The following is a 20,611-nucleotide window of genomic DNA, read 5'->3' as shown; positions in this document are numbered from 1 at the left end:
TAGTGGCCACAACAACATAGTTCGGTTAGACTGGATTTGTTTTTTTTTTCGGTTCTAAGGGTGGAGTTCGGTTACTTTGTAGTTTTAAATTTTTTTGCGAAACAACCGAACTGAGAGTTTGGTGACTTAGTTTTAAATCCAATAGAACCGAACCGTTCTTCGCGTTCTTCATTTTCAAGAAGTTCGGTTAGTAAACTAGGTTTTTTTGGAAAATCGGCCTAACCGAACATGGCTCTGTAACTCCTATTAAAACCCTATTTAGATGATTTTTATTCGATTGAAGCAATCAAAATCAAATTAAAGTGAAGGGTTTGTTGGAAAATACCTCCGGAGTGGTCTCATGGCAGAATCAGGTTACGGCTGGCGTCTTTTATACTCGATAAAATTATTATGTAACCAAACTTAATTGTGATTGCATTGATGTTGTTACATTTATTAAATAGGCGGTGGCGGTGGCGGTGGTGGTGGGAGGAGGTGGTGGCGGTAATCGGTGGTTGGTGGTGGTGATAATCAGAGGTGGTGGTGGTGGTAATCGGCGGTGGTGGGCGGTGGTGGTGGTAATCAATGGTTGGTGGTGGTGATAATCGGAGGTGGTGGTGGTGGTAATCGACGGTGGTGGGAGGTGGTGGTGGGAAGAGATGGTGGTTATATATATAGGTGGTTATTAGGTTGGTTTTAAATTAAATTAGGTTAAGGGTAGGTTAGTCACTTTAACGTTTTAGGACACCCCTTATCACTATAGGGAAGGTGGCCTAATAAAACCATGGTTCCCTCAAAAAAACCATGGCCCTTAAAAAATCATTCTTTTGTTTGGAAAAGCTGAAACTAAATAAAAGCCCAACAACCTTAACCAGTTCTATAGTATGGTTTATCAGGGATTTCCATTGAACTAATGAATTCTGGTTTTGAATTATACTTTATTCTTTCACCTTTTGTTAGATTAGATCCTCTTTTCGCCATTGAATCTGCTGAAAAAATTTATCTCTCTTTAACCATGTGGAAGTACCATTCTTGTAAAGAATTTTTAATCTTGTTTCATCTTGTCATACTCCACCAAGGAACTTCCCCATTTTGAAATGCTTTCATTGCAGCTTGAGAATCAGTTTGGAAAAAGACTTTGAGAAAGTTGTTGCTAACTGCCCGCTCACCTGAACTTAAGATAGCAAAGATTTCTGCTATAAAATTTGTATCTAGACCCAATCCTCCAGACTCTGCATATAAGAACTCTCCCCTCCAGTTTCTGCAGAAAAATCCATAATATGATCAACAACCGATTCAATGAGATCCACAAACTTCTTCACCAAAACAATATGATCAACAACAATCATAGCACTTTCAATCTCAACAACTGCAACCACAAATTCGTCCACATTGTTCAACAACCAACACTTCAACCTCAATCATTTCCTTTTATTTTTCCACAATTAACACAACTATAACCTTACAACACTAATTATGTTTTTTGGTTTAATCCTCTTTCTTTACTGAATATTTCTAGTTTTGTTTATGTTAATCTAGATGAATCTAACTTTCTGGTCTAGAAAGATCAAATGTCTTATGTTTTGATCATCACAAATTTGTATGGTTTTGTTGATGGTTCAGTTGAACCTCAATCTCAGTTCTTTTTTTCAAAGCAATGTGCCTCTGGCAAATCCGGTGTATCTTGAATGGCGATCTTTAAATCATTTTGTTCGTTCCTACATTAATGCCACTGTTTCACCTTCTCTTTCTACGAAACTATTGGGGAAATCTACTACTAGAGACAAGTGGACTCTATTAGAGCATTGCTTGGTCGAACTCACAACTGTTGCTATCTCAAGCTTGTTGTCAAATTTCGTTGTCAAAACTATATCTTGATTTCTAGTCTACAATTAGTTAAGTCTAGGATTAGGATAGTAGTATAGTGTAGTTGAGAAATGGACATCACCGCAATCATCATTGTGTTCTACCGTTTGAAGGCGAAGATCAACCGAAGCTTTTGGAGAACTTCTTAAGCAAAAGGTAAGTGAAGACTGAACCACCTATTTCTCAAGTTATATTCATCTTTCTATTTATGAGACGATCGCATAACTAATTAGACAATTGTAATCATATCAAGAATTTCGAGTCAAGATTCATCTTATAATTAGTCCTCGAAACATGACTAAGCTTAATGAATATTTGTTCATGAATTTTGGTTAAGGACAATTTATTGTTTACAATCAAAATTATGGTTCAAGAATTATCATTCAAAAATAGCCTAGAACAGTGATATGTGTCACTGATGTTATTCGTGAATGTTTTGAATCGATTTGGAGAGAAATATAGAACTACTGTAGATTCAGATGTAAGACAGTGTACATATTAGTCTTACAAACTGGGAAAACTGTTATAAGTCTGAAGCTGTGATACATGTACTCAGTACACGTGACGGAGAAGCTATATGTCGACAAACAGATTTTTGGTACGCAAATTAGTATGCACATCGTTAAAAGTTTGTGAATGCTAGGCTTTTAAAAAGGTCCTAAAAATTATCCCCGGCCAAAAACTTGATGGGCCCGGAGATATGTTATAAAATTAAGCGCAATAAAAACGGGGGCCTACAGTAATACCGCAAGTGCACGGTCGTCAGTTGTAGCTCGTGCAAATACGGGTCGATCCACAGAGATCGGGTGTGTTTGGAGTTTTCTAGCTAATTGGGTTCCTAAATTGCTATTGGGCTATGAAGCCTTTTGGCTTAAATTGGGATTTGAGTACTAATGGGTTTGATAACAATAAAATGAACTGAGCTTGGGCTCAGTTGGTCTTTGAAGTGTAAATGGGCTTTGGCCTTAAACTTAGGCTTTTGATTAAGCCCACAGTTGACTGAATTGGGCTTTTGTTTGAGCTGGGCCTGTGGTCTTTCAACAATTTACAATGGACTTTTGGTCTTAGAAACTGGGCTTGGTTTAACTAGGCCTTTGGGCTTCACTGAAGTGAATTGGGCTCAGCTTTTGAAGTGAGCTTTGGGCTCAGTTGGCTTGTATGAGGACCTGGGATTGACAGTGACAGGGAGGCAATGAAGCAATGCAGAGGAAAGCAGCAGTGGAGCTGCAGCAGACAACAGCAACAGCAGCAGCAGAAGGGAAGACAATGCAACAGCAGCACAAGTGCTGCACAGCAGCTGCAGGGCAGTGGAATAAGAGAAGCAACAGAGTTGCAGCAAGCCAAGGGAAGTAACAAGAAAAGAAGTAGCAGCAATAGCACCAGCAAGGAAGAAAACAGCAGACAAAATGAACATGGAAGTGAAAGTAAAACAATGGCAGAAACAAAGAACAAAGCAAGTGAACCAAGGCCTAAGGCCAAGGGCAAGGATGATAGTGAAACTAAAAGAGCAAGGCTAAGGAAAGAATACAGGCAAACAAAAATTGAATGGCAAGATAATCAGCTTGCTATGAGCACTGATTTCTTCCATTGCACAATCAGCACATTGCATCCTAAGCATACAAAAGGAATGGCAAGATAATCAGCTTGCTATGAGCACTGATTTCTTCCATTGCACAATCAATTTAATGCTTCAAAGGTAACTAGCTTAGCATTCCATCAAACTAACAGGAACATTAACAAAGGAAAAAGCAATCAAAGGAACTTATCAACACAATGCATCAAAACAGGCACATTAACAGGGTAAACACTAACAATGAATACATTAACAGAAATTAACAATGAACACATTAACAGGGTAAACACTAACAATGAACACATTAACAGAATATTAACAATGAACACATTAACAGGGTAAACACTAACAATGAACAAAACTGAAATTGAACTGAGCTTGAAAATTTAACAGAACTTGAAAGTTCTGGACACTGGCTAGTCCAGCATATCTTTAACACAACCCAACAATACATATTTATACCCACAGACCCAATTTCCCAAAACTACAAAATTAGGGTTCTTCCCCAAAAATCAGTTGAATTAGGGTTACCTAATTTTTTGAAATTGATCCTTGAAATCGTCGACCCATGCTTTGTAATTGCTCCCTGACCTCTTCTCATGCGCCAATTGCAACTCTAGGTTACCTAATTCATCAGTTTTTCACGCCTAGGGATTCAGGCAAAGAAGCGTGAAAAAGTGAGAAAATAGGGAACTAGAGGGTTAGGGGGGAGATGGGTTTTGGTTGTTGTTCGATAGGGTGATGATGGTGGAGGTGTGGTGGTGGCAGTGGAGGTGAAGAAGGTGGTGGTACGGTTCTGTTGAAGAAGGTGGTGAAGTTGCAGAGAGGAATGGGGGAGGTGAAGTCGATGGTTTGGGAGAAGGGTGCGTTTGGGTAGCTGGTATAGGGTTTGGTTGCTAGGGTGTTAGGCGGCTTCATCAAATTGGATGAACAGCGAGGATGAGCCGTGGGATGTGGAGCTGGTAGGTAGATCGGACGGTGATGCGGAGGCAAGCGGGGAGCGACCGTCGGATGAGGGGATACAACGAAACGAACGGTGCTAGATTAGGTTAGGTGCTGTAGTGTAAGGCGGGGATATCAAACTTTGATGAACAGCAAGGGAGCAACCGTTGGATTCAGCTACCATCTAATCTGAAGGCTTGGAATTTCAGCGCTGTGGTGCTCGGCAGAGACTTCAGATTTTGATGCTCTATGAAGGAGCGACCGTCGGATGCTTCTGAGAACTGATCTGATGGCTGAGAACGGAGGCGCTTTTGTGTGTAGAAAATGAGGTTGTGCGCACCATTCTTCGCGGCTTCCTTGCGTGATTTCTCCCGGCTTTTCACTACTTTTCTGCTCTTTTGCTCCGCAAGTCATCCAGACTTTATTTATTACCTAAAAATGCAAAATTAATTAATAAAAATATTTATTCTTGAAAACAATGAAAATACAGAATATGGGATAAAATGTAGAATTAATGCATAAAAGATGAGTTAAATGCCAACAAAAAGGGATAAATATATACAATATTTGGCACTCATCAGTGAACCCATGAATCCGGATCGATACGCAAACCAATACGCGTACTACAAAAGAACTGTTGGTTACGGAACCAGTTTGGTATCCATACCGGTACATGTACCAGAAAAGGTTTTTGGACTCCTGAACGTGGTAGTGTTTAAATGGTATCCAAACCAGTATGTATACCATAAAAATTATGTGGACTCTAGAACTCGTTATGTTTAAATGGTATCCATACCAGTACTAATACCGAAAAAGTTCTGTGAACTCTGGAACTCTGTTATGTCTTAAGGTTTACTTACCGGTACACGTACCATGACATAATTGTTCATTAAAAGGTTAAGTATTTGCACCTTGTATGCCTAATTACCATGTCGATTAAATTCATATGCACATAAAATTATTTCTTCGAGATAATTAGCATTTGAATATCTCTGAAAACACCATAGACATATTTGATCACATGATTGTGTTTCGAGTTAATTCTTAAGTGTTTAATGAAAATGCTCAAGCTTATAGTTCAGTTGGAATTATATTTGAGTTTGTCCAAACAGGTTGCCTAAGAAAAATTTGGTGGTGTATTTTGGTACCCCCGCGTTTTCAGTCTCATCTCTCAAAGATATTTACTCAACAATTGTTTTCTCGAAAATCTCATCTCGGATGTCAATTACACTCAAATTAGAAGAGGTAATTCTTCCATATTAGATTTCCTTCATCAGATCAAATATATATCTGATTCTTTGGTTGAGATTGGTGAACCTGTTCAAGAGGATGACCTTGTTATGTACACTTTGTCTGGTTTTGGAAGTGAATACTCTCACTTTGTTATTACAACTCAAAATCGTGAACTTTCTCTGTCTTTTGTTGAGTTAAGATCCATACTTATTAACCATGAGCAATGGCTTAAAGAAAAAGAATATGAATCTTATTCTCATCTTATTGTAGATCTAAGTAATTCAGTCTTCTTTGTACGTAACTATAATAAAAATTTCAAGAAACCACAATCATCCAATCCTTCTTACTCGCAAAAACCTTCTCCTTCAACTTCATCAAATGTCTCTACTGCTCTTCCTGGATTTATCTTCAAGAAAAAAGAGTTTAATCTTAATCTAGTTGTTGATTATAGTGCAATTTCATGTCAGTTTTGCAACAAGAAATTAAGGTCATTTTGCAAATAGGTGTAAATTTAGGTATGTTGCATCAAGAAAGATCAATCCACCATTGCAAAAAGCTTTTGCTGGTCTTGAGATTTTTTCTCCTGCTTTCAATCCATGGATTCATGCTGAATAAAAGGAAAACCAATATGGACCTGGTGAGTCTTCTTCAACGGTATCAACTGGTCATTGGAGTTGCAATGATCAAGGACCAATCGGGATACCTGACTGTGGAGTCACTAGTCATATAACCAATATAATATAACAATCATGACTGACACTGAGGAGTTTGCTGGTGATTAGAAAGTTATAGTTGGTGATGTCTCTTCCCAATACAAAATTGCTTCCTAGAGGACCTATGCATCAGAATTTATATCCACTCCAGTCCTCTACACTCAAAAGGAATGCTGCTCTTAGTACTTTAGTGATATCTTCCTCAATTATTGCTTCTTTTACTTCTTTACTTCTTTACTTGCTTTTTCATCTTTATGTAATCAAAGACTTGGCCATCCAAGTTCTAAAGTTGTGATATAGCTCCATACTGCATGTGCCATTCAGCTATCAAATAAAGATTTTGAGTCAGTTTGTACTTGTTGTCAACTTGGAAAGAGTCACCCTTTACCTTTTTTTGGTATCTCCTACTCAATCTAGTCAGCCATTGGCTCTTGTGCAGTATGAAATTTTGGGTCTTGCACCTAGTTTGTTTTATATAGGATTCAAATACTTCATTCTCTTTGTTGATGATTTTAGCAAGCTTAAATGGATTTTTCTAATGAAGTATAGATCTGATAATCACAACTGTTTTATGTTGTTCAAATCTGGAAAATTTATTGACCTTCAGAATAAAGTAATTTCAATGTGATGGTGCTTGTAAGTTAGTTAAGGGTCCATTTAGATAATTGTTGACAACTAAGGGTATATCTTTAAGAATATCTTGTCCTAATCGTTATCAACAAAATGGATCTGCTGAAAGAAAGATAAGACAAATAACAACAATGCGAAATACACTCACTTTCAATGCATCTCTAAAAAAAAGGTTCTGGTTTGATTCATTTTTTACTGCAACTTATCTTATTAACAGAATTCCTACAAAATTATTGCAATACAAGTGTCCCTTTTAAATTCTTTGAAAAGAATCCAGATTACAAGTTTCTCAAAGTATTTGACGGCTTATGTTTTCCACATCTTGCTCATTGCAGGAAAGATAAGCTCATTCTCAAATCTGTTTCTTGTGTTTTTCTTGGTTACATCCCTTTTCATAAAGGCTATAAATGTTACGATCTTGTATCCAAAAGAGTGGTTACCTCTGTTAATGTTACCTTCAATGAAGTGTTTTTTCTTCTTATATCTTCATCTGGTTAAGCTGCTTTTATTACTCAAGACATATCTACTTCTTTGTCTACATCTCCAGTCATTTTTACTACTTCAACAGAACTGACTTATTCTTTAGCAAGTATAGAGCATAATAAATCTCTTACATCACCACTTGAGTCCACCCCAACAGTGATAAATACTTCTCAACCATCCTTTTCCGTTACTCCACATATTTAGGTACCTATTTCTACTCATAGCATTCGTTCTAAATCCAAACTAGGTGTTAATAAGAAAAAATCTTTAGGTCCCAATTTTGTGGCTTACTCTTATGCTGATTTGGAAGAGCGTATTTATATACAACAACCAAAAGGGTTTGAAGTTCTTGGAAAAGAATACCATGTATTTTTGTTAAATAAATCTTTGTATGGGTTGAAGCAATCTACAAGGAAGTGGTATTAACGTTTTAATACGTTTATGTTAGCAAATGGATACGATAGGAGTGAGTATGATAGTTCTTTTATATCACAAGAAACTCCAAGGTGGTTCATTTGTGTATTTGCTCTTGTATCTTAATTGATGATATGTTGATTGCATGCAAATACATGTCAGAAATACAAAGGCTGAAGGTTGATGTGTTCCCAAAAGTTGTTGTAGTGATAGTGGTAAAAAGATTCGTTTCAGACTTGTGAAGGAAATGGAATTTTATATTTAATAAAATTATATATAAAAAATATTAACAATGAACGAGAGGTACTGGGACTAAGGATTTGTCCGAATTCACTACACAAGGTTCATTCATATATTCTTTGACAATTTAAAACACAATAAAATTAACATGGACTCTGATTTTGCCAAGATAGATTCTCAAAACATCGATTGTAAGTCCTAAGAATAATGTATCAAAACACCTAAGCTAAGCATACATCATCAAATTAAATAACAACCAATTAATTCAAATCATATTTCAATTTTAAATTAATGCAGAAGTCATAAAAAAAGAATAAAATAAATTTACCCGTGTATGAAATTCACCCTCCTCCGTCGTCCCAGTGTTGGGTTTAGCTCATCATGATAAAAACACGCTCAAAATATTTATTTATTGCTCAAATGGTGTTTACAATGAAGAGAAGAAGAGAAAATGGTGTAAACAGCTAACGTGCGACCCACAGGAAGCGTCACAAAAGAACGATAAAAGAGAAATGCTATTGTCGATGTGGTTCTAAGACCCACACCTATGACCCACGCTGACCTGTCGTTGTCACTGTTGAAGAACGACGGTTCCTGGACGTCCGTTCTTCATGTTCTTCGCGTTCTTCAGCAGCAGCAGCAGGAACCGAGTTTCTGCAACTCGTGATTTCTGCTTCCTGAGCTCTCCTCTCAACCCCAAACTCTCGACCACGCCTCTAGGACACCCAGGGAACCTATTTATACCCAACAACGACAAGAAATCACGCTCATTAACTCTCCATGATCCTCCATTACTCGGTGATAAAAGAAAATATTTTCCGAATATTTTCTTCCCTGAAATGATTCTCTATGCACGCGTAAACAGCTTCTGATACTCCCTTATTTAACTTCTACACGCATCTTCAATGACTAAGTGTCATCCAAACACGAGCAGCACACATCAAACTTGCTGAAAATCCGTGAATATCATTTTCAAACCTGTGTTGCCCTGATTTCTTCCACGTGATTATCCAGCCAAATTCAGTCGAAACAATCACCCATACCAGCTCTGTTATGATATATTACATCTTTCCACAAAGTTTCAACGATTGAATCGCACAAAATCACGTCCAAATTCAATCGAGAAAATCTGCCAGTGAAGAGCAAATATTTTCCCGCCAAAATATTTTTTTGAATTTGTGAAGAAGGTCACCCCTTATTCAGTGGTCGCCCCCTTATCCGTTGCTGGAGTCCGAATAACACATGTCCCTTGGGGTGCCTTTAGTAATTTTTCTGGGGTGTTTCCAACACTTTTTCTGGGTTCCTCCGGTGCATTTCTGGGGTGTTTTTAGTCTCTATCCCGGGGTGTAAAACACCACTTTTCGAGCCAATTTCCGCAAGAGCTTATTTTTCCAAAAACATCTACAAAAACATAAAATAACACAATAAGTATTTAATCGAGTCTAACAATACAGAACATTGAGAACAAAATAGACACATAAATGCGTCTATCAAAGGTGCAGTTGAGTTGTGAGTTTGATATGAAAGACTTAGGTGCATCAAAGAAGATATTGGGAATGGAGATTCATAGAAACCGAGCAGAAGGAAAACTATACTTGTATCAGAAGGCTTACATTAAGAAGGTGTTGGAGCGGTTTGGTATGAAAGATGCAAAACCAGTAAGTACTCCTTTGGCAGCTCATTTTAGACTCTCCAGAAGGAAATCACCTCAAACTGCAGATGAGGCAGACTATATGTCTCGAGTTCAATATACAACTGCACTTAATAGCATAATGTATGCTATGGTTTGTACAAGGCTGGATATCGCACAAGCTGTGAGTGTGATAAGTAGATACATGGAAGTCCCAAGAAGGCTCATTGGAAAGCTGTAAAGTGGATTTTGAGGTATCTAAGGGGAAGTAAATATGTTGGTTTGGTGTTTGACAAACACTGTGGTGATTCAAAAAATGTTGATGGTTATGTAGATTATGATTATGCTGGTAATCTTCATGGAATAATGTCATGCACAGGTTTTAGTTTTACATTGTGTGGTAGTACTAGCAGTTGGAGGCCTCTTTTTAAAGCATGGTTGCATTGTCTACAACTGAGGCAGAGTACATGGCAGCCGCAGAAGTAGTAAAAAGTGCGATTCACTTGAACAATAATCAGATGTATCATGAGAGAACGAAACACATCGATGTCAGGTATAATTTTATTAAGGATGCAGTTAAAGAAGGGAAGATAGCGATGATAAAGGTTCCTACAGCGGATAACCCTGCGAACGTGTCGACGAAGACGGTTCCAATTATCAAGTTCAAGCATTGCTTGGACTTGGTTGGTGTGAACAAGTGTTGAGATCCCTTGAAGGGATAAACGAACACGATGATGATGAATGATGATGGTATCCATGTCAGGGTGGAGACTTGTTGTATAATTTAGTGCCTTGGATACAGGCTTTAGCCTTGTATGGGCCTGACTCCTTTAGAGCCCAGGTGAGAGACTTTGTTTCACGTAACCAAAAAGGCATCAGGAGCTTTTAGATTAAATATAAAGAAAAGGGTCTTTTTATTTATCTTCTTAATAGAGAGAGAAACTTATGTGAAGAGAGTATGAGGCACCAAAAAAGGGTTTAGGGTTCTTGAGAGGGGATGAATTCAATAAATTGTAATGTTGTTTCATCATAGTGGAATCATTTTGTTGTCTTCGCAAGTGGATGCAGATCATCTTGATCGAACCACTATAAATCCATCTGTTTTTTGTGTACTTGATGTACTTAGATTTATTTCTGTTTCATATCTTGATTGATTGTGCTGGCTTGAGCCATTTTTTATAACGCAGCTTGTATTGTGCTGATACAAGCTATATTTCAGGAAGTCTTACCTTGAACACTTCTTCGCTAAAGGAGTTTAGCATTGCTCGTTTTTTAGTATACCGGCAAACTAATGTGTTAAGGACAACGTGTTAAACCTCTGTTTCCTCGTCAAGTTGTTTGTGATAGAGTTAATATTATATACGTATTTTTATATTACTTGATACGTATGTTGTTGTTCACTGTTGCAAGATTCCAACAGTTATAATGACGTTCACAATCCTACAATTACGAATATCCAAAACTAAAACTTATAGACGGTGTTAAAGGATTCATAGATAAATGCTTAAATACTTTCTCTAAAAATAATATTTGTTATCCCTGAACTTGTCAACCGTATGGTTTTGGTTGTGGTAGTGAATAAAAAAACTAGACAATATCTTAGAATTCAGCTTCGCTTCTGGTACCAAGTTAAGGAAAAACCTCACTTTTCTTGATAGTAACAGTATAATTAGCTCATAACTAGCACAAGTTATGGTGTTTGTTGTCGTTGCTGTACTACTATTTACACAAAGCAACATAACTAATAATTCTATAAAGATTATAAGAAATGGCTATCGAAAAAGAAAAAGATTTTGCATACATTATACTCTCAACGGTACAACCAGTCCTATACATATGCTATAACACCGCTGCCACGGTAGGGAGGACCGATAGAACAGAAGACAAATAGGCCAAATTGATGCATAAACCAAAATATGGTTGCATAATGAGTTATGCATACTTTATGGTGGTTTGCATAACGGCTATGTATTCAATTTTCAAAAACTGTGCCTAAAAAGATAAACACTTCCATTTTTTTCCGTAAAAACTCTAATTGATATTGTTGTTTGTACTCACTGTGTAGATGTCTTTAAAATCTTTTCAAAGAGATAAAATTTGTAAAATTCCAATGCACAGATTTTTAGATATGTTATATTCTAGTATGTTTGTCAATTATACCTCTTAAAAAATATTATACATGAAGAGTTATAGTAATTTGACTAAAAGGGAGGGATAGCTTTGAAAAAAAAAAAATTAACTACCAACCAAATCTTTGAGTCAAATTGCACATTTGCGTTACTCTCCAATTTACAAAAAAGTGGCCAGCGGTCAGTTGGCCCAAATATTGGCCGAACTGAATGCACTACAATTAAGATTCACAAATCATTTTTGTTTTAAGTGATATTTTGCGTTTCCTCCCCTGTGAAGATCGCTAAATAGCGTTTCCTCCCCAAAAAGATTGAAATTAGTGTTTCCTCCCATCGTTAGTTTTTCCATCCACTACTCGGTTAGCTGAGTCAGTGCCTATACACTCGTGGCATAGATTGTACACGTGTTTCGTGACCTTCCCAAAATACCCGCACTAAAAACTAGTTCATTATCATCACCAATATACCCATCCGTAGCTGCAAACACCACCTTCTCTGTTAATTCTTCACAGCTCCAAACCCTAACCTGGAATCCATCACCAATTCCTTCGTTTATCACCATTCATATCACCACTTCAAAGTCTTCTCATTCTTCACCTAATTTTTATCAGACCCCTGCAGCACAATCAAAATTCTCAGCACCTTCATTCACCAGCAGCTCTATCAACAACACAAAAACTCTTCTCCATATTCTCAACTATGATTGTATCTTCACCAGTATAACAATACCTCAGCAAACCCATTAAATCCATCGTTCTTCTCTAACACGACCCTCAATTCTATTTCTTAATCCCGTCATAGAACCCTAATTTCTCAATGTCAAGCTGCTGGTGTTCAGTTTCAACCAAAAACTCATCTTCAGCTCATTTCCAATTCCTTATTTTCTATAAACCCATCTTCCGATTCGGATTCGGATCAACCCACTCTTAATCTTCACCAAACATCTTCAATTACGGAAGCAACATCAATCTGAAAAAATTTCCCTCAATCTATACTTGATTTCTAATCACCATTAATGGCAGCAAATTAACCTATTTAAATTATTGAACGAATTAATTAATTAAAACCCTTGTTCGATCGCTTTGCATATACTGGAATCACAATTAACCAGTATTTTCTTTTAATTGGATTGTTACATGAAGTTGCAGAATAATAAGGGTTTGGTGCTGGAATTACTTTGAGTATCTGGGTTTCATGGTTTTGTCTAGGGTTTGCGTTGAATTGAAAATCGAGAAATTGAATTTTGTGAATCGATGAAATGATGATATAGGGTGGTAAAAGATGGATCTATTGATTTTGAGCTGTATTAGATGAATTTAGAGAGTGTGTCTGGGTTTGATTGTTGGTGGTGGTCAACTACAGATGGATAGTTAGGGTTTGTTGAATCTGTTTGAAGCAGAGAAATAGATGAGGCTTGTGGAGATGAGATTGTGTTGCTACGATGAATGGGTGTTCTGAATTAAAAGGAGGTGCTGGTGATGTTTTGTTGCCATTGAAGATGCAGATGAATATCTGAGTCTCAGTTTCAGGGAAGAAGATTGTAAATCAATTCAGATTTACCGAAACAAATGAGGGTTTTTCAGTAATTTTCTTCGACACGTGTACAATCTATGCCACGCGTGCACAGGCGCCGACTCAGCTAACCGAGCAGTGGAGGGAAAAACTGACAATGGGAGGAAACACTAATTTCAATCTTTTTGGGGAGGAAATGCTAATTAGCGATCTTGGTAGGGGAGGAAACGCAAAATAGTCCTCGTTTTAATTTTTTTAATTTTTGTGAACAACCAGCTTAACATTCGAAAACAATCGTATATAGACCACTAGGTATTAATTAACTATAAGCAACCACAAGGGTGTCAGCACCTTCCTTATCGTCGAAAAAAGAAAATAAGAAATGAGTCTGACCAAGACAATAAGTGAACATATGCCATAACCTACTAACTAACATGATACAGATAGGAAGTATTAAACAAAGAGTTAACAGCTATATACATCCGTGAAATCACGTATTAGCACATGAAATTAATCAAACACGTCCGCCAAGATAGTAATCAATTAAGCACGTCCTTATCAGACTAATCTAAACTTCTATTTGAATTCTTATTATTTCGTGTATTTTCTTCGATCATGGTGTAAGCTGTGCTTTCCATGTTGCCTAGCTAGTGGCTATTATTTAACTAGAAATTAATAGTTTTTGTCGAAATGGTATACATTACAGTACATTCTCAGCTTCCCTACAACCCGTAATCAAGGATATCGAGAAGAATTCTCTCAGTTTCTAATTTCAAGGGGACGTACATCTTATTTTCATAATTCGTCCTGTAATGGCAACTGCGGGTGATATCGAAATTTTAAATCATCCTTTATTGCCTAACGTGAAGAATGAGCAGCTATCAATTCCAATTGAAGAAATGATAGCCAAGTTTGACAGAAGTAGTGAGCATGTGTGGCGTCCGTATCAGGAGCTAATTTGTATACGCAGAGTGCACGAAAAGCTTCACAAGATGACGGATCCTAGTTCATATGCTCCATTACTGGTCCCTTTCACATGGGAAAAGAATCACTTAAAGAAATGGAAGAATGCAAGCTGCACTATATGAGTAACGTTCTAAATCGAACAAGAGAAGAGCATAATTTTGATTCAATACAAAGGGTATTCAAGAATTGCGTTGAATCTATTGGGAAGATGGAAGAAAAAATTCGCCAGAGCTACTCGGAACCAATCAACCTCGAAAGCAAGGAATTTATAGAAATGATGGTGGTCGACGGTTTGTTCATCATCGGAATCTTCCAAGCATTAACAGGAACGAAGCTGATAGACGACAAATTTTTATTTCATAATATATGGGCCAAGAATACGCTTCTCTGGGATCTCTTGCTCATGGAAAATCAAATTCCTATGTTTGTTCTCGAACGCTTATTCAACTTAACTGCAGAAAAGAAGAAATCGAAGGGAGTGACCTTTCAAGGGACTGCACTTAACTTGTTCAAAGACAATATTGAGTTGCCGAGAAAAATCAATACCGTAACTAAGTTGCAACAAGGAAGTCTTGGTGAAGGTAATAAGAATTTACTCGAACTAGTAGCTAAATCAATGCACCCTGATCCTGATCCCAATAACGAAATGCATGTTGTTCAAATCCATTCTTCACCCTTCTCAATGTTCACAGAGCTGACCACAATGCTTAAAAATGCGTTACTGCAAGTTTTCAAGTACATCATCATATTTCTGAGCCCTACACGCAGTAGTTGTCATAAATTATCAGGAAGTATAATTCCAAGTGCGACGGAGTTGGCACGAGCAGGAGTTATTTTCGAAATAGGCCCCAATGATGGTAGTTTCCTAGATGTTAAATTTGTCGACGGAGTGATGTCAATCCCTCGTCTTGTAGTCGGCATAAATACTGGACGTTTTTTTAGAAATCTCATTGCTTCTGAGCAGTACTTTGATCAAAATGGATCTCCATATTACATGACCTCATATGCCATATTCATGGATAACCTGGTAAGTTCTGCTGCAGATGTCACTTTACTTCGTAATCAGGGAATCATTACACATACTTTGGGTACCGACGACGATGTCTGCAACATCTTCAATAAGCTTTGTTGTGACATATATTTGAAAGACGACTATTATGCTGATATACATAAGCGAGTGAACATATATTACTGTGACCGTTGGAATTTCTGCAAAGCGACATTGAGTAGCAAATATTTTGACAATCCATGGTCTGGTATTTCTCTGGCCGCTGGATCTTTATTTCTCATTCTTTCTCTTATAGCGGTCATAATAAGATTACTTGAGTATATCAAACCTATAAAGGCAGCCTGAACCGTGAGGTAATTAACGGGGAACTGGATTAAATCCGTTGGGTTAACCTCCAGCTTGTTCGTGCTCATTCGTCGATAATCCATGAAAGCAAGTTGCCCTCACTTGTAATTTTTTTGGCTTTTCACTATCTATGGATTGTAAAAGCAAGCTGCAGTCACCTGTACTTGGTCGTCCAGTTTTTATGGTTATTTGTATCCTCATCTTCTTTACTAAAAAAATGTGCAAGTGCTTGGATTGTTTTTCTTTCCTTTTGTATATACTCAACCTATCCTCATTTCAATACATATATGGAATCAATTGATTTTTAGGTTTCTTTCTGCACATTTTAGCTCTAGCAAGAATCATAAATAAAAAAAGGATCACAATGCTTGACCATCACAAAACAAAACCGGACAACCCCGAAGAAATAGCGAGGCGCAGCAAAAACATAACACTCGAGAAACAAGACTTTAACCCCCCATAAGTGTCACTATTGTGGTTGCGCTGCCATACCAACTAGGTGGCACCACAACCACAACCACAACCAATCATTTGGAAATTAATCACAAGAATAACTGGAAACTATTTGTGTTACCTATGTAGGTAATAGGTATAGAAAGAGAACACAAGGAAAGATGAAGAGAAGGAAACACGAGTTCAAAATCAAACAAAGGAACTGAAAGATGAGATTGTTCAAAGATCCAAATTAGCTTCGAGGAAAAGTGAAATTGCGGCTCTAAGAGAATCTTCAAGAGCACGATATTTAAAAGAAATGGAGAAGAAAAAAGTGGAGGAGTTGTTAAGTTGAGTGAATCTGAATCTCGCAGGCAGAATTACCAACGAAGAATTATTGAGGTGATTCAGAGTCGACAAGTAGATGAAAACAAGGACTTCTATGAGATGCCTAGAGCATATGATCGTACCTGGGTTTTTTATTACGGGCTGGACTCTTGTAAAGTAATTAGAGAAGTGGATCCTGCTCTTCGTGATCATAATATGTCAGTCACCGCCTCCCGATCTTGATAGACTAGGTTGTTTACTACTGTATAGTGTATACCAATTTTATTAGAATGTAACACGTATACAAAAAGTCCGAGAGACCATAAAGAGAAGACCACCGAGGTGTCCGTGTGATATACGTGCACAAGAGACATTAAAGACAGACTTGATGGGTTATCGAAATGATTAAGTGTACTGCTCCAAATACATCACCAAACACATCACAACAAAGGTATAAAAAAAAAGGTCACCTTGATAAGGTGCCCGGATTTCAACTACAAGGAGACATTAGCGCTCCATTAATGCAGAGATATCCTAACAGGTCCGGTGTTAGATTGCTGGGAGATTTCCTTACATGAATCTGGAATTCTTTTTTCAGAAACCAATTCGAATCTAATTTGACCTTTTGAACTCAGAAGTACTTGAACACCACTAAAGAGTCTACGATGTGGAAGTTTGTGTACACAAGTGCTTCATAAAAATCTTCAACTTATAAAGATACACCTTTCAAAGAGGAAGCCATATCTTCAGCATTTCCAAGGCGATATATTAACTTCAGACGATGTATTGCTTTGAAAGAAGTTTGTCGAAACATTCATTTTCCCCCAAACTTGAATGTTAAGTGGGATGTAATCAACTTGTTAGACTATAACGAGTCAATAACTTTGACAATGATATATTGTAATTAAAAGCACACCACACGTTTTGTGGAAAGAAACTCGCAAATTTTTCCATGAGTCAGAGATGTAATTCTGGCTCCAGTAGTAATGATACAAAGTAAATGTATCTAACTATAATGGGACAAAGATGTAATTCTGACTCATACCAATGTGAGTTGCAAATCTTGGTATAAGCATTTTACTAAGAATGATACAAGCGTTGTATGGTTAATACACTTACCCATTTTTTTCTTACCTTTATTCAATCGAATTTGTATGGTTAGATTCTACATTTTGATCCTAAACTGTTGTCTACATGATAGTTTGACGTATATTTCATTAGCTAAAATAAAGAAAAAATTTTTGCGAAGAATTAAATTCATTGTCTGCACTTATGGGATGAAAAGTATATCATTTTCATGAGATTGAAATACTCTGAAGAACTTGAGATATACTCAAAAGTACTTGAGTTATAATGATCATTCGTACATTATGATGAAAAGTATATCATCTTCATGAACGGTAAAACTCTAAAGTAAATGACATAGATTTTCCTTTGTTACGTAATAAGGCCACACCACTTATTACATGAAGCTCTTAAGGAAATATATAACTACTTGTTGAATTGTTTCCTTATATAATACCATGCGATGATTGGATCACTACAGGTAATAGACGAGCGAATAAATGCTCAATCTTTGTTGCCTAATTGGTACAAGGACTAAAAGTCACAAAAGCTCTATATGTACCGAGAGCTAATCTCCTTGTTAAATTCCAAAGAGACCCATGCAAGTGGATATCATATAGAAACTCACAATGATGAGAATGTAATTGATTGCATCTTTTATAGTCTCTAATATATTTGGAAGGAAATACATCTTAGAGAAACTAATGAGTCAATCTAGTGAAATGTAAATCCAGTATAGTATTTGGATTATTGAATCCATATTGACTTCGACGATGAAATATTGGGAATTGAATCATATAGACTTTGACATAACCGTAAAGTAACTTTGGTTGTGACATGATGATCGTTTTGAAAGGACTCATACGAACATCACTTTATTTGAGTGAACGAGACAACGGGAAAAATATTGACAGAATGCGAAGTGACGGCATATGATCAATAAGTGTTTTTTTAAGTACTATATGCATAACCCCCCTTCCCATTATGCTTTTAAATAAGAAAGCATGTCACTAATTTTACAAAGCCTTCAGTAAAACAGGATCGAGACCATCCTAAGATGCAAATAGTAAATAATCCATATTACAAAGAAAACAAGGTGATGTTTAGAAAAATATCCATGTCGAATGCGGACCACTAAAGTGACTTATGGTTCTCGTGGATTTTTTTGACATTTTGGACTAGTTATAGTTCCCAAGTAATGTTGTGTTTGAAAAACTACTAGCACACATTATACATGTAAGGACTCACCACCCCTTGTAAATGCTAGAGAGTATACATCAAAAGGACTTGATGGTTATTGCATGTTTAATAGGATCAATGTAGAGTATCCTATACCCTATGGTCTTGCAAAGGCTATCATCAAAGTTTACATATCGTTCCTAAGGCATAGTTATGCGTACAAACCTACCTTTAACTTCTAGAGGAATATGCAATATTACACGCATCTTCACTTATTCGTTTTAGACCCACAATTGGTCAACCATTCTTTGCGTTCCAGTTGGTAACTGGATATAAGCCTGACATTTTGTGTTCTTATGCATTTTTGGTTGCACTATATATGTGCCCTTACGACTCCACATCGTACTATGATGGGTCATCCAAATGATTAAGTGATTATGTTGGACAAGAATTTCCAACAATTATCTGCATTTTAAACCTTTTGGCAGGAGATCTCTTACCGCTAGATTTGCGGATTGTCATTTTAATGAGACAGTCTTCCCGTCGTTAGGGGAAGATAAGAAAAAGTATTTTCTAAGGGAACGACATGAATTGTCGTGGTGTGTTCCCATTGTGTCTCATATTGAAGCTTGTACTCCACAAATGTAAATGTGAAGTGACAAAGAATAATCGATTTTCAGAATGTACATTGATGTCGCTAAAGTGATGAGATCACACATACCAGCTGCAAACCTACCTGCAAGGTTACAAATCCACAATAAGGGATATACACCATAGACTAAGGTGTTGCAACTACACATAGTGGAAGTGTAGTTAAGGCCGTGGATCCATAAAGGAAAATGGAGAGACCACCAGGTTCGATCAATGCTCATCTAGAAAGGAAATAGGTGAGTAAGGCACACCTTACTTATATCATCAGAAATCATCTCATAAGATTTTCTCTGAATATGTCCATGAATCAAACTGGAGGACGCTCCGAAGTTTAATGATTCCATAGAACAATGACATCCCAAGTGGATTATGATAATGCGCACGAGTCAATGAAAAGATCATGCGAGCATATTGATGATTAATTTCATATACACTTACTTAAGGAAATAGAACAAGATGAGATCGAACCGTGTTCCTTGTTGCTTAATGTCAACGAATAACATATTTGACCTATGCAATCCAGGTAGAACTTGGTTGTTTGACAAATAAACAGGTATACCAATTTAATTTGCAGTTGTTTTACTTAAGCCGTTTTCTCTTTTTGGTTCATTACCAAGTTGGAAAATTTAATTTTTATGCCTCACAATTCAAAGATGCCATGTCTGAACAAATTGTTTTTTACTATTTATCTGAGATTTAATCTGATGGTTCTTCCTGCGTGAACAATGATCTTCTCGATAGACACGTTTCTCAGTGTGTATCTAATAGGGAGAATGCGTCTCCCAATCTTCTCCCTGATCTGCAAAAAGTCAAGGATGCAGTGTTCTTAATTTCTTTTTCTTTATGGAAGGGATAGGCTGATTTTTTATTTTTATTTTAATTGGCTGATTTCAGGTAACGATGATACCCTTTTACATTTACTTGAATCGCTTATGCCTAAGATGATTGTGTTAGGGTAGAAGAGATCTGTTGTTGACTGAGTTTTTTCTCAGTCAGACTCCTCTCAACGAGTGCATTTTTGGTTTAGCTCGACTGCTATTTGTGACGGAGACTAAGAACTGACATGAAAGTACGTAGGCATCTACGAACTTATGTTTCAGATCATACATCTTTGCAGGGGAAGATTCAGTCTACCGTTAAACTGTTTGACAAAATGATTTAAAAGGAAGTTCCACGGTTCCACTTCCACCAAATATCATTACATGTGGTCCAATTATAACTGGGCTTTATAAAAAAACAAAATATATAACTGGGCTTTAAAGAAACAAAATATATAACTGGGCTTTGTAAAGT

The 20,611-nt window shown here is 36.9% G+C and overlaps 1 protein-coding gene across 1 annotated transcript; it reads left to right on the top strand.

Annotated features, from left to right (window-relative positions):
• Positions 1-14,428: 14,428 nt before the first annotated feature.
• LOC113291912 (UPF0481 protein At3g47200-like) lies at positions 14,429-15,664 on the top strand. The gene has a single exon (XM_026541393.1). It carries the CDS (start codon positions 14,429-14,431, stop codon positions 15,662-15,664), a length of 1,236 nt encoding a protein of 411 aa, XP_026397178.1.
• Positions 15,665-20,611: the final 4,947 nt, after the last annotated feature.

The sequence above is a fragment of the Papaver somniferum genome, chromosome 6, assembly GCF_003573695.1.
Source record: "Papaver somniferum cultivar HN1 chromosome 6, ASM357369v1, whole genome shotgun sequence".
Taxonomy (NCBI): domain Eukaryota; kingdom Viridiplantae; phylum Streptophyta; class Magnoliopsida; order Ranunculales; family Papaveraceae; genus Papaver; species Papaver somniferum.
Note: the sequence above shows the minus strand (reverse complement) of the source record. Positions and strands in the feature narration are given on the sequence as shown.

Bases quoted from the DNA above. Each gene is read 5' to 3' on its own strand.
- LOC113291912 (XM_026541393.1), top strand. From the start codon at position 14,429: ATGAGTAACGTTCTAAATCGAACAAGAGAAGAGCATAATTTTGATTCA.